Raw genomic sequence first — 12,644 nt, forward strand, 5'->3', positions numbered from 1 at the left:
CTACTAGCTGAGCCTACGGAATGCACTTACGGAGAGAACGTGCCCTTATGTGGTTGGTTAAGTACTGGGATACGGTTGGTTTTCAGCAAATTAGGACCCATCACTCTTAACCACGTCAGCCCGTAAGCTTTTTCCCTAACTAAACTTCATTGCTCGAGTTTTCATGACCCCTTTACCACCGTGTTTTGCGACATCGCGCATGACGCGGGAGGCACATGTTTACTGCCAATAACAACAACATTATACTACTCCATATGACATTTCTCTCACGATTCCACTTTTATTACACAGGTTCCATGTGGGTAATTATTGGACACGCTCCATCAGCTCGATTTAGCAGGAAGACTCAGTCGAAACACTGGTAGAAAAAAGGGCTTTAGTCTCGGTTCGCAACGGCCATTAGTCGCGGTTGCGCAACCGCGACTAACGAAGCGCGACTAAAGGCCCCCCCCTTTAGTCGCGGTTGCTTACGAACCGCGACTAAAGGCCCCGCAACGTGGGCGGCTGGCATACGCTGGGGCGAAGGACCTTTAGTCCCGGTTTGTAACACAAACCGGGACTAAAGGCTATTTCGAGTTATTTTTTTAATTTATTTGGGTTTCTAATTATTTTTCACTTCCTCTTTTTTTTCTATTTTTTTAGAATTTTTACTATTTCTGTTATTTGCATAGTTTAGTCTCTATCTCTAACTACACTTATCCCTAGTCAAATTACATACTCGTGGTCACCCATCCTCCCATCCTCGGTCACTTATCTCTGGTCAAACTTCCCGCTCGGTCACCCATCCTCCCAATAATCTAGCACTAGCACGCTTAACTTCCGAGTTCCATCCCGTTCCGCATCCAAGTGCTTCGCGCGCATGTATGTGATAGTACTATCATATCAATTCTATTAACATGTTGGTCGATGTCACAGTTCTTTATTGTTTGAATTTCAAATAATTCTTTTAATAAACAAAAGTAATGATGTAATAATCTTGAACAAATAAATAAACATTAACTTTTTAATTTGCATTATTTTTAATTTAATTAATTAAATATATTTTTTGCCAAACCTAAAACCTAAAAAATTTGAAAATCTAAAAATTGGGTAAAAATGATAGTAATCTTTATGCAGGATGCAATTATTAATTTTAGGTTTTTTAAAAATAAAAAATATATAAAATTCGTAATTTATAGCAAAAACTAAAATCTTCCTGCTTTTGTATTTCCATTTGGAATTTTGAGAATCTAAAATTTGGCTAACCGGGTAAGCCCCGGTGAATTCGGATGTAACTTTTTCCCATGATTTTTTTGATATATTATACGTTTTTTTCCGACGTCGTATGCAAAAGTTATTGCGGTTTTACCATTTTTTAAACTTTTTTTGCAAAAAAAGTGAAAATTCGAATTTCTTAATTTCTTCGAATAGTAGGTTGCATAACATACAAGAATCTGAAAACAATATTTTTTTGGAAATTTCTATCATTTTTTTTGTATTTTACAAAGCAAAAAAAGTCGATCCAGGGGGGGGTGTGTGTGTGTGTGTGCAGGGTGCTTGGGGAGTTAAAAATCCGGAAAAACCTTTAAGTCGCGGTTGGGGACACCACGCGACTAAGTCGCGGTTGCTGTCCCCAACCGCGACTAAAGGTTTTTCCGCTGGCCAAATCCGTCCATAGCCCTTTAGTCGCGGGTTGCCTCCCGAACCGCGATTAAAGCCCCCTTTAGTCGCGGGTTGCCTCCCGAACCGCGACTAAAGCCCCCTTTAGTCGCGATTCGAATATTTCCGTGACTAATGGGGGTGGACGGAAGCCACTTTTTCTACCAGTGAAATAAATACAGAACACGGTGCGAATGCAACAAACGGGAACACACGGATATGAAGGTTTCCATGCACGCATGTCTGTTAAGCGCGTCGTGTGAAACGCGCGGAAAGTGGCTTCTTCATCACCTTGAAGAAGCCGTTGTGCTCTGTCAGGTCGACGCCGCCTTCCGGCGATGGCGCCCACTCGAACTCGCGCACCAGCGCGGCCAGGAACCACTTGATGTGCATCATCCCCATGGTTATGCCCGGGCAGACCCTATGCGCGGCACCGAAGGGCAGCATCCTGATCTCCTTCCTCCCTGGCGTCGGCCCGATGTCCTCCCCCTCTCCGCCGGGCAGGAACCTCTCTGGCCGGAACTCGTCCGGGTTCGTCCACACCTTGCTGTCCCTGCCGATCGCGCTCAGATCGAACTGCACCCTCAAGCCGTCGGCCGGCACGGTCGTCGCGCCAAGCGCTTTGGCGGCATTGCCGTGGGCGCTGCGGAGGAGGATTGGCACCGGCGGGTACATGCGGAGGCTCTCCAGCACCACGGCGTGCAGGTACGGCATGGTCCGCAGGCTCTTGACAGAGAGATCCCCGGCGTCGTCGATCTCGCGGCGAAGCTTGCTCTGGACCTCCGGTTGCACGACGAGGTGGGCCAGTGTCCACTCGAGGCAGGCAACGGCCGAACCGGACGTGGCGCCGAGGAACTCCGCCACGAGGACCACGAGCTCGTCGTCCCGGAGCTCGCGCCCATGCTTGCCGCCATCATCCTCGGGGACGGGGACACGGGCGTCAAGGAGCGAGTCGATGTATGGATACACGTCGCCGTCGCTGCGAGATGGAGATCGAGCTTGCCTCCGCGCCTGGATCAGAGGCATGTACAGCTTGGTCTGCCTGTCGAGGAAGCCCACCAGGTGGCGAAGCGGCCTCCAGTAGACGATCTGAGTCAGCCACGTGCCGTCGTACACGGGGTTGAGCTCCCCAATGGCGGCGGCGAGCTCCCGTATGGCGAGCTCCATGGCGCGCAGGTGCCCCGGGTCGAGGCCATCGCCGAAGCACTGGCGCGCGGCCAGCGCGTACACGGCGGCGCGGAGGTGGTCACGGATCTCCACCGCCTCGCCGCCGGCACGGCCTGACAGGCCGGCGACGAGGGCCTGGCTGGCCTCCTGCTGCAGTGGGCCGAGGGAGGCGATGCGCGACGGGTGCAGGCTCTCGGCGGTGAGGTTGCACCGGAGCGCCCGCCAGTGTGGGCCGTATTTCACCGACGTCACGTTCTCGTTCCGTTGGCCGCCGCGGCCAGTGGCAGCGGCCACGGGGAACATCCCGGCCGGCCGGTTCTTTAGCCCTTCGGGGTTCTCGTTGAGCGCGCGGTGGGCAACGGCGGCGTCGACCACGTGATGGATGGTCGTCTGAGCTCGGACTCGCCTAATGCTACGCCGGAGCGCTGCTGCGGCTAGGGACAGGACAAGGGCAGCGAGCACAAGGAGCTCCATTAGAACGGATGTTGCTCTGTGCTGTGTGAATGTCATCTACGAGATACATGTCTCTTTATATAGATCGCAATCGCAAGTAATACTCCCTCTTCTCGGGAAATCTACTTAGGGTTAGGGTTGTTAGCGGCTACTGGCCTTGCACTCCAGGAATGGCTCAGTGTGTCGGCGGCCGCTCCGTACGCCGACGGCCAAATGTCACTGTTGGTGCACAAGCCGGCCAGCCCAGTCCCTCAGTACGCCCCTCGGGCGTACACGTGCCCTCGGCCCAGTCTCTTCATAACTGTACCTGTTGTAACACTATAAGTACAGATGAATACATCGAGCAGCACCCAAGGTGCATTGCTTCGTCCTCTGCTTGTCTAGGGTTTAGGGTTTATTTTCGAAAGAAGACTAGCATGTAGTGTAAGTCTAGTCTCTTCTCGAGCGTGGCATTTTGAAGTCCGAGCTACATATTTCTTTATTTTCAAATGCTCAATTTATATTTAAATGTTTTCTAAAAAAAGTTAGACACTACGGGAAAAATTGCCGTTGCCGTGCAGGCAATCATTATCGTGAGCCGCTGCACGGCAAAGAAATCTTTGCCGTGCGCAGCAAGCAGTACGCACGGCAAAGACAACGGCAAAGATTAAGAGCAGCGCACGGCAACGAATAACCGCACGGAAAAAATAGCAGCGGCGTACGGCAACGAACACGCGCACGGCAAAGTCTAAGCAGCACGCACGGCAAAGGGGGACCCTTTGCCGTGCGGCCTGACATGATGCACAGCAAAGGCGCCTTTGTCGTGCGATTCTTTCTTTGCCGTGCGCCACCATTCATTTTATTTGTTTTTCTTTCTATTTTATTTCATCTAATACTTATATTTATTTTTTTAATTAGTTTTACTTTTTGATGACTATTTATTACTTAAGACAATGTGCAATACAAAATTACTCTCCATGTTCATCCCCCACATATATGAGGGTTTCGGAGCAATCGGCCAAATGTGAGGAAGGCCACGCCGGGGAGCTACTTTTGCACCATTACACCTTCCACCACACTTTCACACATATCATATGTCCACATGCAAGATTTGGTGGGATTCCGGTGCTCCGGCGGTCGTTCTCCCCCTCCTCCCCCCAAAAACAACGGTATGTGTTCCCCGGCGGGTCTAACCCCCGAGATTTCTCCGCGCGAGGGTGCACCAATGTACTTTTTAATTCTTTTAGGTTTGTTTAGGACATATACACATGGAGAACAAAGATTGAGACCCTTTGGCACATATACTCGTAGCTAGAGCCATTATCACACGATCGAGGGTGTGTCTGATCTACTGGTTAGGGTTAGGTGTAGGGTTGGGGCTAGGGTTTAGGTGGTAGGGCTAGGGTTTAGGTTCAAGGTAAGGATTAATGGTTAGGTATAGGTTTAGGGTTTAGGGTTTAGGGTTAGGGTTAGGGTTTATGATGCATGGTTTTGCAGCTCCGGTGTCAGCATGTGTAGTTAATGGTTTAGGGTCTAGGGGTTTAGGGCTCGAAGCCTCCCCAGTTTAGGGTTTAGGGTTTAGGGGAGCTACTTTTGCACCATTACCCCTTGTTTTACCTATGTGCATGGTTGCAGAGATACTTCCGGAAGGCCGAGGGTAAGGAAAATGCGTGCGATGATGTCCTACACCAGATGGCAAGGACGAGGGTGACTGGCATGCACTACGAGGCACGTGTTCAGTGCGTACGCAACTGGCACGCTGACCGCTCCGTCCATATGACTAAGGAGGACGCTCGCGACACGCTCATGCAGCCGTGGCAGTACCTGCAGGTATTTGCATTTATGTGTTATTGATTTCTTTATGGCCATGTTGTTTATTTTACCATAATGGGTTTATCTTGTGTATGTAGAACCCTCCTCAGTACGTCGGCAACGACGATCAGTGCTTTCTGGCGATGGTCATGTGGTGGACATGCCCCCAGTACCTCAAGAAGCACGAGGAGGGCAAGAAGAAGCGGGCAGAGATGCGAGGTGGGTCGCATATCCAAGGCAGCATCCCCATCTCTCTTCACCTGCAGAACGAGGTGAGCAAATTAATGGTTCCTTCATTCTTTGAATTCACGTTATATATTGTTAACTCCGCAAGGGTGTGCCACTTCACTTAATTACATGTTCTCTTTTACAGGAAGTCAGGACAGGAGTGAAGCCTAACGTCTTTGCCGTGCTAAAAAAGATGAAGCAAAGGAAGACGCCGCATCCTGAGACGGGGTCCGTGTGGGTTAACCCGCAATCCGAGACCTAGTGTACGTCGTATGTCTCCAAGTTCAAGCAGAAGTACGGCGAGGACGCCAACCCAGAGGCCGAGGACTTTGACCCTAAGGTTGCGGTGCTTGTGGGAGAAGGTATGAAGCATGGCCGCCTATGGCTTGGTGACGGTGCGTCGACCCAGCGAAGGTTCCCTCTCTCCGCTAGATCCGTCGTGGTCGTAAGAGCGGCCAGCCTGAGGTAGAGACCAGGCCACAGGCTTTGGATCTAGCTGTCAAGCGGTTACGGGTATGTTCTTCCTCGGGCCTCTACCTTTCCTTTGCATGCTTTCCATTGAAATGTTAATGACATCGCGGCAACACATCGTAGGCGGAGATGGCAGCAAAGGAGCAGGCGGCACAAGAGCACGCACGACAGATGGAGCAGCAGATTCTGGAGTACCAGCAGCACCACACATAGATGATGCAGCAGATCCAACAACAGCCTTCTTAGGTGTTGTGATTTGGCTGGCCACGCGCTCCGCTGCGCCGATGATGTTTGCTCGTCGGTGGGTCGACACCCTTGAACGTGGGGAAGAAGGAAAGTGCTCTCCTCTCAAGTAACAGCTGCTTCCTAATGGTTGAGCTGTCTTTCTTGGCCAGGCCTGCCGGCACAATTGTTCACAGTGTATCCATTGGTGTCTTCGTCCGGCAGCTTGGGTCCTATGCGTTGTGGCTGGCGCTACGGGCGGTGGCGGTGTTTGTGGGTGGCTGCATGGTGAGGTGGTAGTGCTCGAACTCTTTCCGCTGGTCAGCATGCTTGTCAATGTCAAAGCGTGCTCAGGGTGAGTTGCACCACCTCCTGATAGGTGCGGCGCCCTTAGATACGGGGCGAGAAGGCAGAGTGCTTTCTTCGGAGGTGAAAACCTTTGCCATTGTGTCATGGCTTGCCGGAAGTTGACGATAGTGTGATTTTCCTTGATGGCGTGCTTCCTTCACAAATTTCGCTTCTTCTTCGGTCAGATCCTAAGGCTGGACAAGGGCTTGGATGATCAAGCTGCACTTCATCTTTTATTTTTTGTGCTTGTTGTATTCATTGTCTGTAAGCTATTTTTCAACACTTTGCAAACCTGGCCGTAAAAGGGTTTATTAAAGTCAGGCTCTGTGAGCCCTTTATCTATAAAAAACATTCTTCTCTCATATGATCTACTACGTACTCCACTAAAGCAACTTTTACCAGTATCTTATTTTCAAAAGGGAACGTGTAGTGTTACCACTATTAATTAACTATAACTTTATTGAAAACAAAATTAACTATAAGCTTTTGAGTTTTGATGCACATATCACCCATGCTCAATAATCAGTTTATTTGCACTTTATTAAGTGGGAGCAGGTACGCTACATTGTCTATTGGTACATGATTTTTTTCAAGAGCATGCCGGTGGCATACCTTACTTTTATAAAAGAGGAGCAACAAAAATACAAGAAGACCAAAATCCAGCTGCAAACGACCAGGCTGGCTAGAACCCACACACACACACACACACACCCCTCCTCTCCGTCTAAAACTACCCATGCTAATGTTGTGCGGAATTATTGTAAGGAAAGTGCTCCCATTCTAAGTGCAACCACACTAGCTATGTGAGCACTTTTGCAATAAACTGAGATTAACACAGACCATCCATTCCTCGAATCATTTTTAATTCCTCAGAAAAAAATCGTCCATTTTCCTCAATCTGTACTCCAGCACAACCAGTAATAGGCTGTACTACAACCAAACTTTCACGAGTACCGACCTCAAGGGTAAAACAGAAACAGAGACCCCTCGTATCCAATCAACACGACACACGTACAAGCCAGACTTTTACAAACGGTTCTAGACCAGGACACTCGATCAGTCTCTTTCAGCTACCGTCTGTATCAAATTGGAGCTAAGAGGGTCCCCAGCGAAGGCCCTGATTGTGGGTTTGGTAAAACAAATCAGGCTACCGTGTAGCCCCTATCTGTTGGCACATTGTTCTTTTTTGTTTGGACACCCGGGACTGGCTATGGGTGTCCGGTCATGTCCTGAAACGGACAGGGATCGACCGGGCCCTTGTTAGGCACTCTCCATAACGTGGGAACGTGGTGGGCCAGCTAGGGGTGAATTCACTATTGTGTTTTATTGGCAAGGATAACAATGACAAATGGTGTACAATATATTAAGAACATAGAAAACACACAAAATGCTTTTTCGATAAGGAGTATATATTAATATTAAGAAGATATCAATTACATCCAGCCTCTGCAACAAAGCAATACTCTAATAGCATTACGGATGCACACAACCAAAAAAATAAAGAATAAATACATAAAAGAAAAGTCCTGCTACGGTATTCCAGTCCTAGCAACAACGGTACATCCACCACCAAGACAACACCTGAACTCCAGGCTCTCCAAAAGCGACACCTCCAAGAAGATAACAGTGCACAAACACTATCGTCGTCCGATCAGAAGACCTTAGGTTTTCTTTTCACCTTCAAGATAGTCTCCGCTTTCAAAACAATGTCTTCAACAAGGTCATTGTCAGGCACAACCAGTTAAGGCCAGACCTTGGATTTTCATCCTAAAAGGTAAGACTCTGAATTTCACCTATATTGCGCCCCCACTTGCATACCGCTGTTGCGAAACCCATAATACCAAGCAAGCCCCTCAATAGCGCTAAAAAACTTGAACCTCCATAGCAAGTCCTCCAATCCGGCCCTCATGGTATTCTCCGCCTCTAACTTCGTCATGGAGCATGTTTCCATAAAGCAAGAAAGAATGGAGCTTCGTGATGCTCCCTTCAGAACCAATCGGCCGGAATAAAAGCATGGGTGCATCCGACCGAATACCACTGATCCAGCAAACTCCAGGCAAAAACAGCGTTGTTACATCCGCCAGCGGAGCTTTCCGGAACACACCACTCCGGCCAGATCAAGAGGGACTAACTTCAGGAAGGTCTCCATCTTCGCATAAGAAAGGCCCTAGGACCACCACCTTTATTCATGCCAGGCTAGCAGCCCCCACGCCACTAACCGGTTGCGGAGAAGACGACCGAGCACGGGATTCGGCACGGCTGCGGGGGAAGAGGCGAGTAGCCAGCAGTCCTGCAAGGGAACAGCAACACCAACACACAATCCACCGCCAGGTTGCAGACTCCATTCCTGGCACGCGCAGCCGCGGCCCACATGGCCCAGATCGGGCCCAGAACAGGCCCAGACCATGCGCTGCCAGCGGTCAGCGCTGCCGCAGCCCGTCGCGGAGTCGCCCCCCGTTGCATCGCCAATGACCGCACCATCCCGGCAGCCCGCCTTCGCCGCCACAGCCTGTCGCCCACCGCAGTCCTCCACCTCGCCCTCTCTCATGATAACACCACGCGATCCACTCCGACACAATGTAACAAACTGTGCCAATGAGAGAACCAACCTAAGGTTGGGTGGTTAGGAGGATGGTTGTACCCCTAGTCCACCAGAGTTCAAACCCTAGGTTTGACATCTGTGTGTCCCATAAAGGTGGAATATTCATTCAGTGGGAGGCGATGTTTCCTAGAAGCACCCGCACCCATTGGTTGGGGAATGTGTTGAACACCTCCAAGCTAGGTAATTTTGGGGATCCATGTTACTCCAGACAGTTTCGAAATGACCTAGGAAAACAACTAACTCCAATAAGAGTCAGACCATGCAAAACAATCAGATATTTTCATTCTTCTTCGAACCCTCAACAGCATGGCAAATATCTCCCTTCGAGAAATCCCAGTGAGTTTGGTAGAAAAGTGCACAAAAATCACGAGGCCCCGATGCCTTGGTTGGTGCCATTTGAAACAGAGCAAATTTTATTTCCTCATCCGTATAAGGCCTTTCACACTAGAGGTTCTTAGCACGGTATCTTAGGAAAAAATGATTACATGGCAACATAGTTAATGAATATAAATAGTGGTGTTGTATCTTAGATAAGAGTAAGTACAATAAGTTCTAGTCAGCTAGCTAGAAGGATTAAAATAGTATATTATTGCTCAGTTGGACGAGAGAGGGGAGTGAGAAGGAGAGTGGGCTCTTATACAAGAGCTAGCTCTAGCACGTGCTCCTAGGCACTTTATGAGAATGAAAGGTATGTCATACATTGATAAAGTACTACATCTTTATAGCTCACTATTGTACTAGTATATGTTAGCTCTAAGTTGGCTATAGATGGAGGTAGTATATGTTAGCTCTAAGTTGGCTATAGATGACATGGCACTTGGCTTATAGCCAGCAGCTAGTTACACTATTGGAATTGCTCTAAGATACAATCTCCGCATTGAGTCATAAGCAAAAGAGAGTGCTTAGCCCAATCACATGCGTACATATCATCAAACTCATTAAATGTAGAGACGATCTTTAAAATACGATGCATTGGAGCTATTGTCTCTTAACATACGTCACTACCTAAGATAACACGCTAACATACACCTCATTGTGAGGCTGGTCATAGTGGTAAGTATCATGTAGTAGTATCATGCATATGATACTTGTGTATGATACTATCTCTATAGTGGTTAGTATCATGAAGTACAGCAGTATCATAGTCATGCTATATTTATTGTTTTTAGAATCTCAAAGCAAATTTGTGCACAAGATTTGTTTGGCATTAACTTTTCTCGTGACATGCGCTATGATACAGTATCTAAGAGCAAGTACAATAAGGTACAGTCAGCTGGCTATAAGAGATAAAATATTATAAATTTGCTTAGTTGGAAGAGAGAGATTAGGAGAGAGAAGAGGAGTGGGCTCTTATCTTGTAGCCAGCTCTATCACGTGCTCCTAGGCACTATGTGAGACTAAAAGGTGGGCCATGTATTGTAAAAGTACTACACTTTTATAGCTCACTATTGTATATGTTGGCTCTAAGTTAGCTATAGATGACATGGCATTTGGCTTATAGCTAGCAGCTGGCTACACTATTGGAATTGCTCTAACTATGTTACTCTAATCTCCTCTCTCATCCTTAATTAGCTGCCACATCAGCATTTTTGTGGGACCAATGTGCATGATACTAGCTATAATACTAGCACTATGGCTAGCCTGAAGGCTTTCATTGATCATCATTCATTGAGTTATCTACGAAACTTTGCACCATAACTTTGATCACCTACTGGTTTTCGGTAATCGAGCCATCATTAATAGAAAGAGAATTAATTCATAGTATATGTCTTCACGCTGATGCAGGAGCATGATAGAAGGCTGTGTTTAGATCACCTTCACACAGCCAGTCCACCTTAGAATGTTGCCTAGCCATGATTTCTTCTCGCTCAAAAAATGTAAGAGCAACGATCAGCATTCTATCCACGGCAAGCCTTCTACTGTGTGTCACTAAAGTGCAGAGGCATGGTATATTGTATCAATTTATGGTCAAGGTTTTTTAGACAATATGATCATCACTCTTTTGTGCTGCCGATGTAAACTACTGAGTCTAATAAAACCTCGAAAATAAAAGGTCTATCGTGCTGCCAATTTCGTGGGCACCAATTTGTTGTGAAATTAATTTGTTCCAGCATGTTGCGGTTAACGTTTGGCGTGTAAAATTGTTTTCACTTGACTAGGAAGATTTGGGTGGCTCATTGCACAGCTTGGTGACCAAGAGAGAATTATTTGCATATATATATTATAATTTTCATGAAATGCGAAACACGTCCAAGCAATTCGAGTAAATTTCAGTAGCAAATGCGATGATGGCGAGGCGAGCTGAACTTTTATTTCTGCCATCATTCCTTGGGCAATCCATCCTTCTCCACACCGCAGAAAGCCTTGAGTGGATCACTGAATTTCCCCCCTTCTTCAGAGAAGCGGAACTTGGTGTAGCCGTCGTTGGTGCAAGGATGGTACACCAGAGGGTGGTCATCGTCGATGAGCTCATCCATGGCGCTCAGAACGACGCCGTCCTTCCCCCGGCAGCCGAACAGCACCGATAGGCGCTCACGGTTGCTCGGCGTCCTGACGCGATGGAGGCACGGTGGCACCCTTCCGTTGGTCACGACCTGCAGCATGCCATCGTACGTAGGGCGTGGCGTCACAATCTCATGGCGGCGGGCTACTTTCACATTGAATCAGGAAGGTGACAGAAATGGCGCTCGCTCTTACCGCGAACAGCTCGCCGGCCAGGAAGGTGTACATGCCCGGCTCAGGTGGCACCATGATCCAGCTCCCGTCCTTTGCCTGCACCTCGAGGCCTTCCACCTCGTGCTGCACGACCGTTGTCATCATGCTGAAGTCGCGGTGCGCCTGAAGGGACATGCTGGTCTCCGTGTCCGGCGGGACTCCGTAGCTGGACAGCCGGAGGCCGTGGGCGAGAGTGTGCAGGTGCGCGTGGATGTGCTCCTCCTGGACGCCGAGGCCCTCAAGGATCATCGTCTCCACCGTTCGCTGCAGCCGCAACAGGTTCTTCGCGACCGACCCAATTGTGTCGCTGCAGTGCACACGGCGGTATGAGACGGACACCATGCATGAATGAAAAACTTGGCGCATCTGACATTTCATGTGAAAATGGCCGGCGGAGCAGTGCTGGAAAGAAGAATTACTACCAGAAGGCAGGGTTTCCCTGTGGCCACATGAGGTCGGCGAAGTCACGGACGCGGCTGGCGTCGGTGACGTCGGGGAGGCGCAGGCTCTCCCAGCTCATGCCGGGGGGGTTGAGGATGTAGCCTTTCAAAGGGTCCAAGTCCGAGACGTTCCGCAGCTTGGCCTCCGCCGGGAGCGCGAAGACCTCCGGCATGGCGCGGCCGAACAGTGCCTGCCGGAGCTCCGGGCCGAGCGCGTCGTGCGCGACGACGACAAAGCCGTGCGCCACCATGCACGCGGTCACCGCGTCACGGGCTTGCTCCCAACCTGGCCCTCCACGCTCAAGTCCACGGAGGTCGGCCGTGGCGATCGCCATCAGTCGCTGCGCTGACTATGAACGTTGGCTTCTGATGTCCGACTGTCCGAGTGTGTGATGCTTCTTGATGAATGAATGCATGTACTAGCAGGTAAAAGCAAGCTATAAAGCCAGCGGATGACCTGTCGGATAGCTTTTCATCGTGGGACGCTCTAGCTTGTTTTCTTTTTTAATTTGCAGCACAAAATCGTGGAATACCTCCCCTCAAAAAAAAAATCGTGGAATACCTTTTGT

General features: G+C 49.0%; 1 protein-coding gene across 1 annotated transcript; it reads right to left on the bottom strand.

Annotated features, from left to right (window-relative positions):
* Positions 1-11,241: 11,241 nt before the first annotated feature.
* LOC124667592 (probable 2-oxoglutarate-dependent dioxygenase AOP1) lies at positions 11,242-12,413 on the bottom strand. The gene is made up of 3 exons (XM_047204851.1): positions 12,058-12,413; positions 11,618-11,942; positions 11,242-11,514 (listed from the first exon to the last, which is right to left on the bottom strand). The coding sequence occupies exons 1-3, from the start codon at positions 12,408-12,410 to the stop codon at positions 11,242-11,244; spliced, it is 951 nt and encodes a 316-aa protein (XP_047060807.1). The 5' UTR covers positions 12,411-12,413.
* Positions 12,414-12,644: the final 231 nt, after the last annotated feature.

Source organism: Lolium rigidum, chromosome 1 (assembly GCF_022539505.1).
Source record: "Lolium rigidum isolate FL_2022 chromosome 1, APGP_CSIRO_Lrig_0.1, whole genome shotgun sequence".
NCBI lineage: Eukaryota > Viridiplantae > Streptophyta > Magnoliopsida > Poales > Poaceae > Lolium > Lolium rigidum.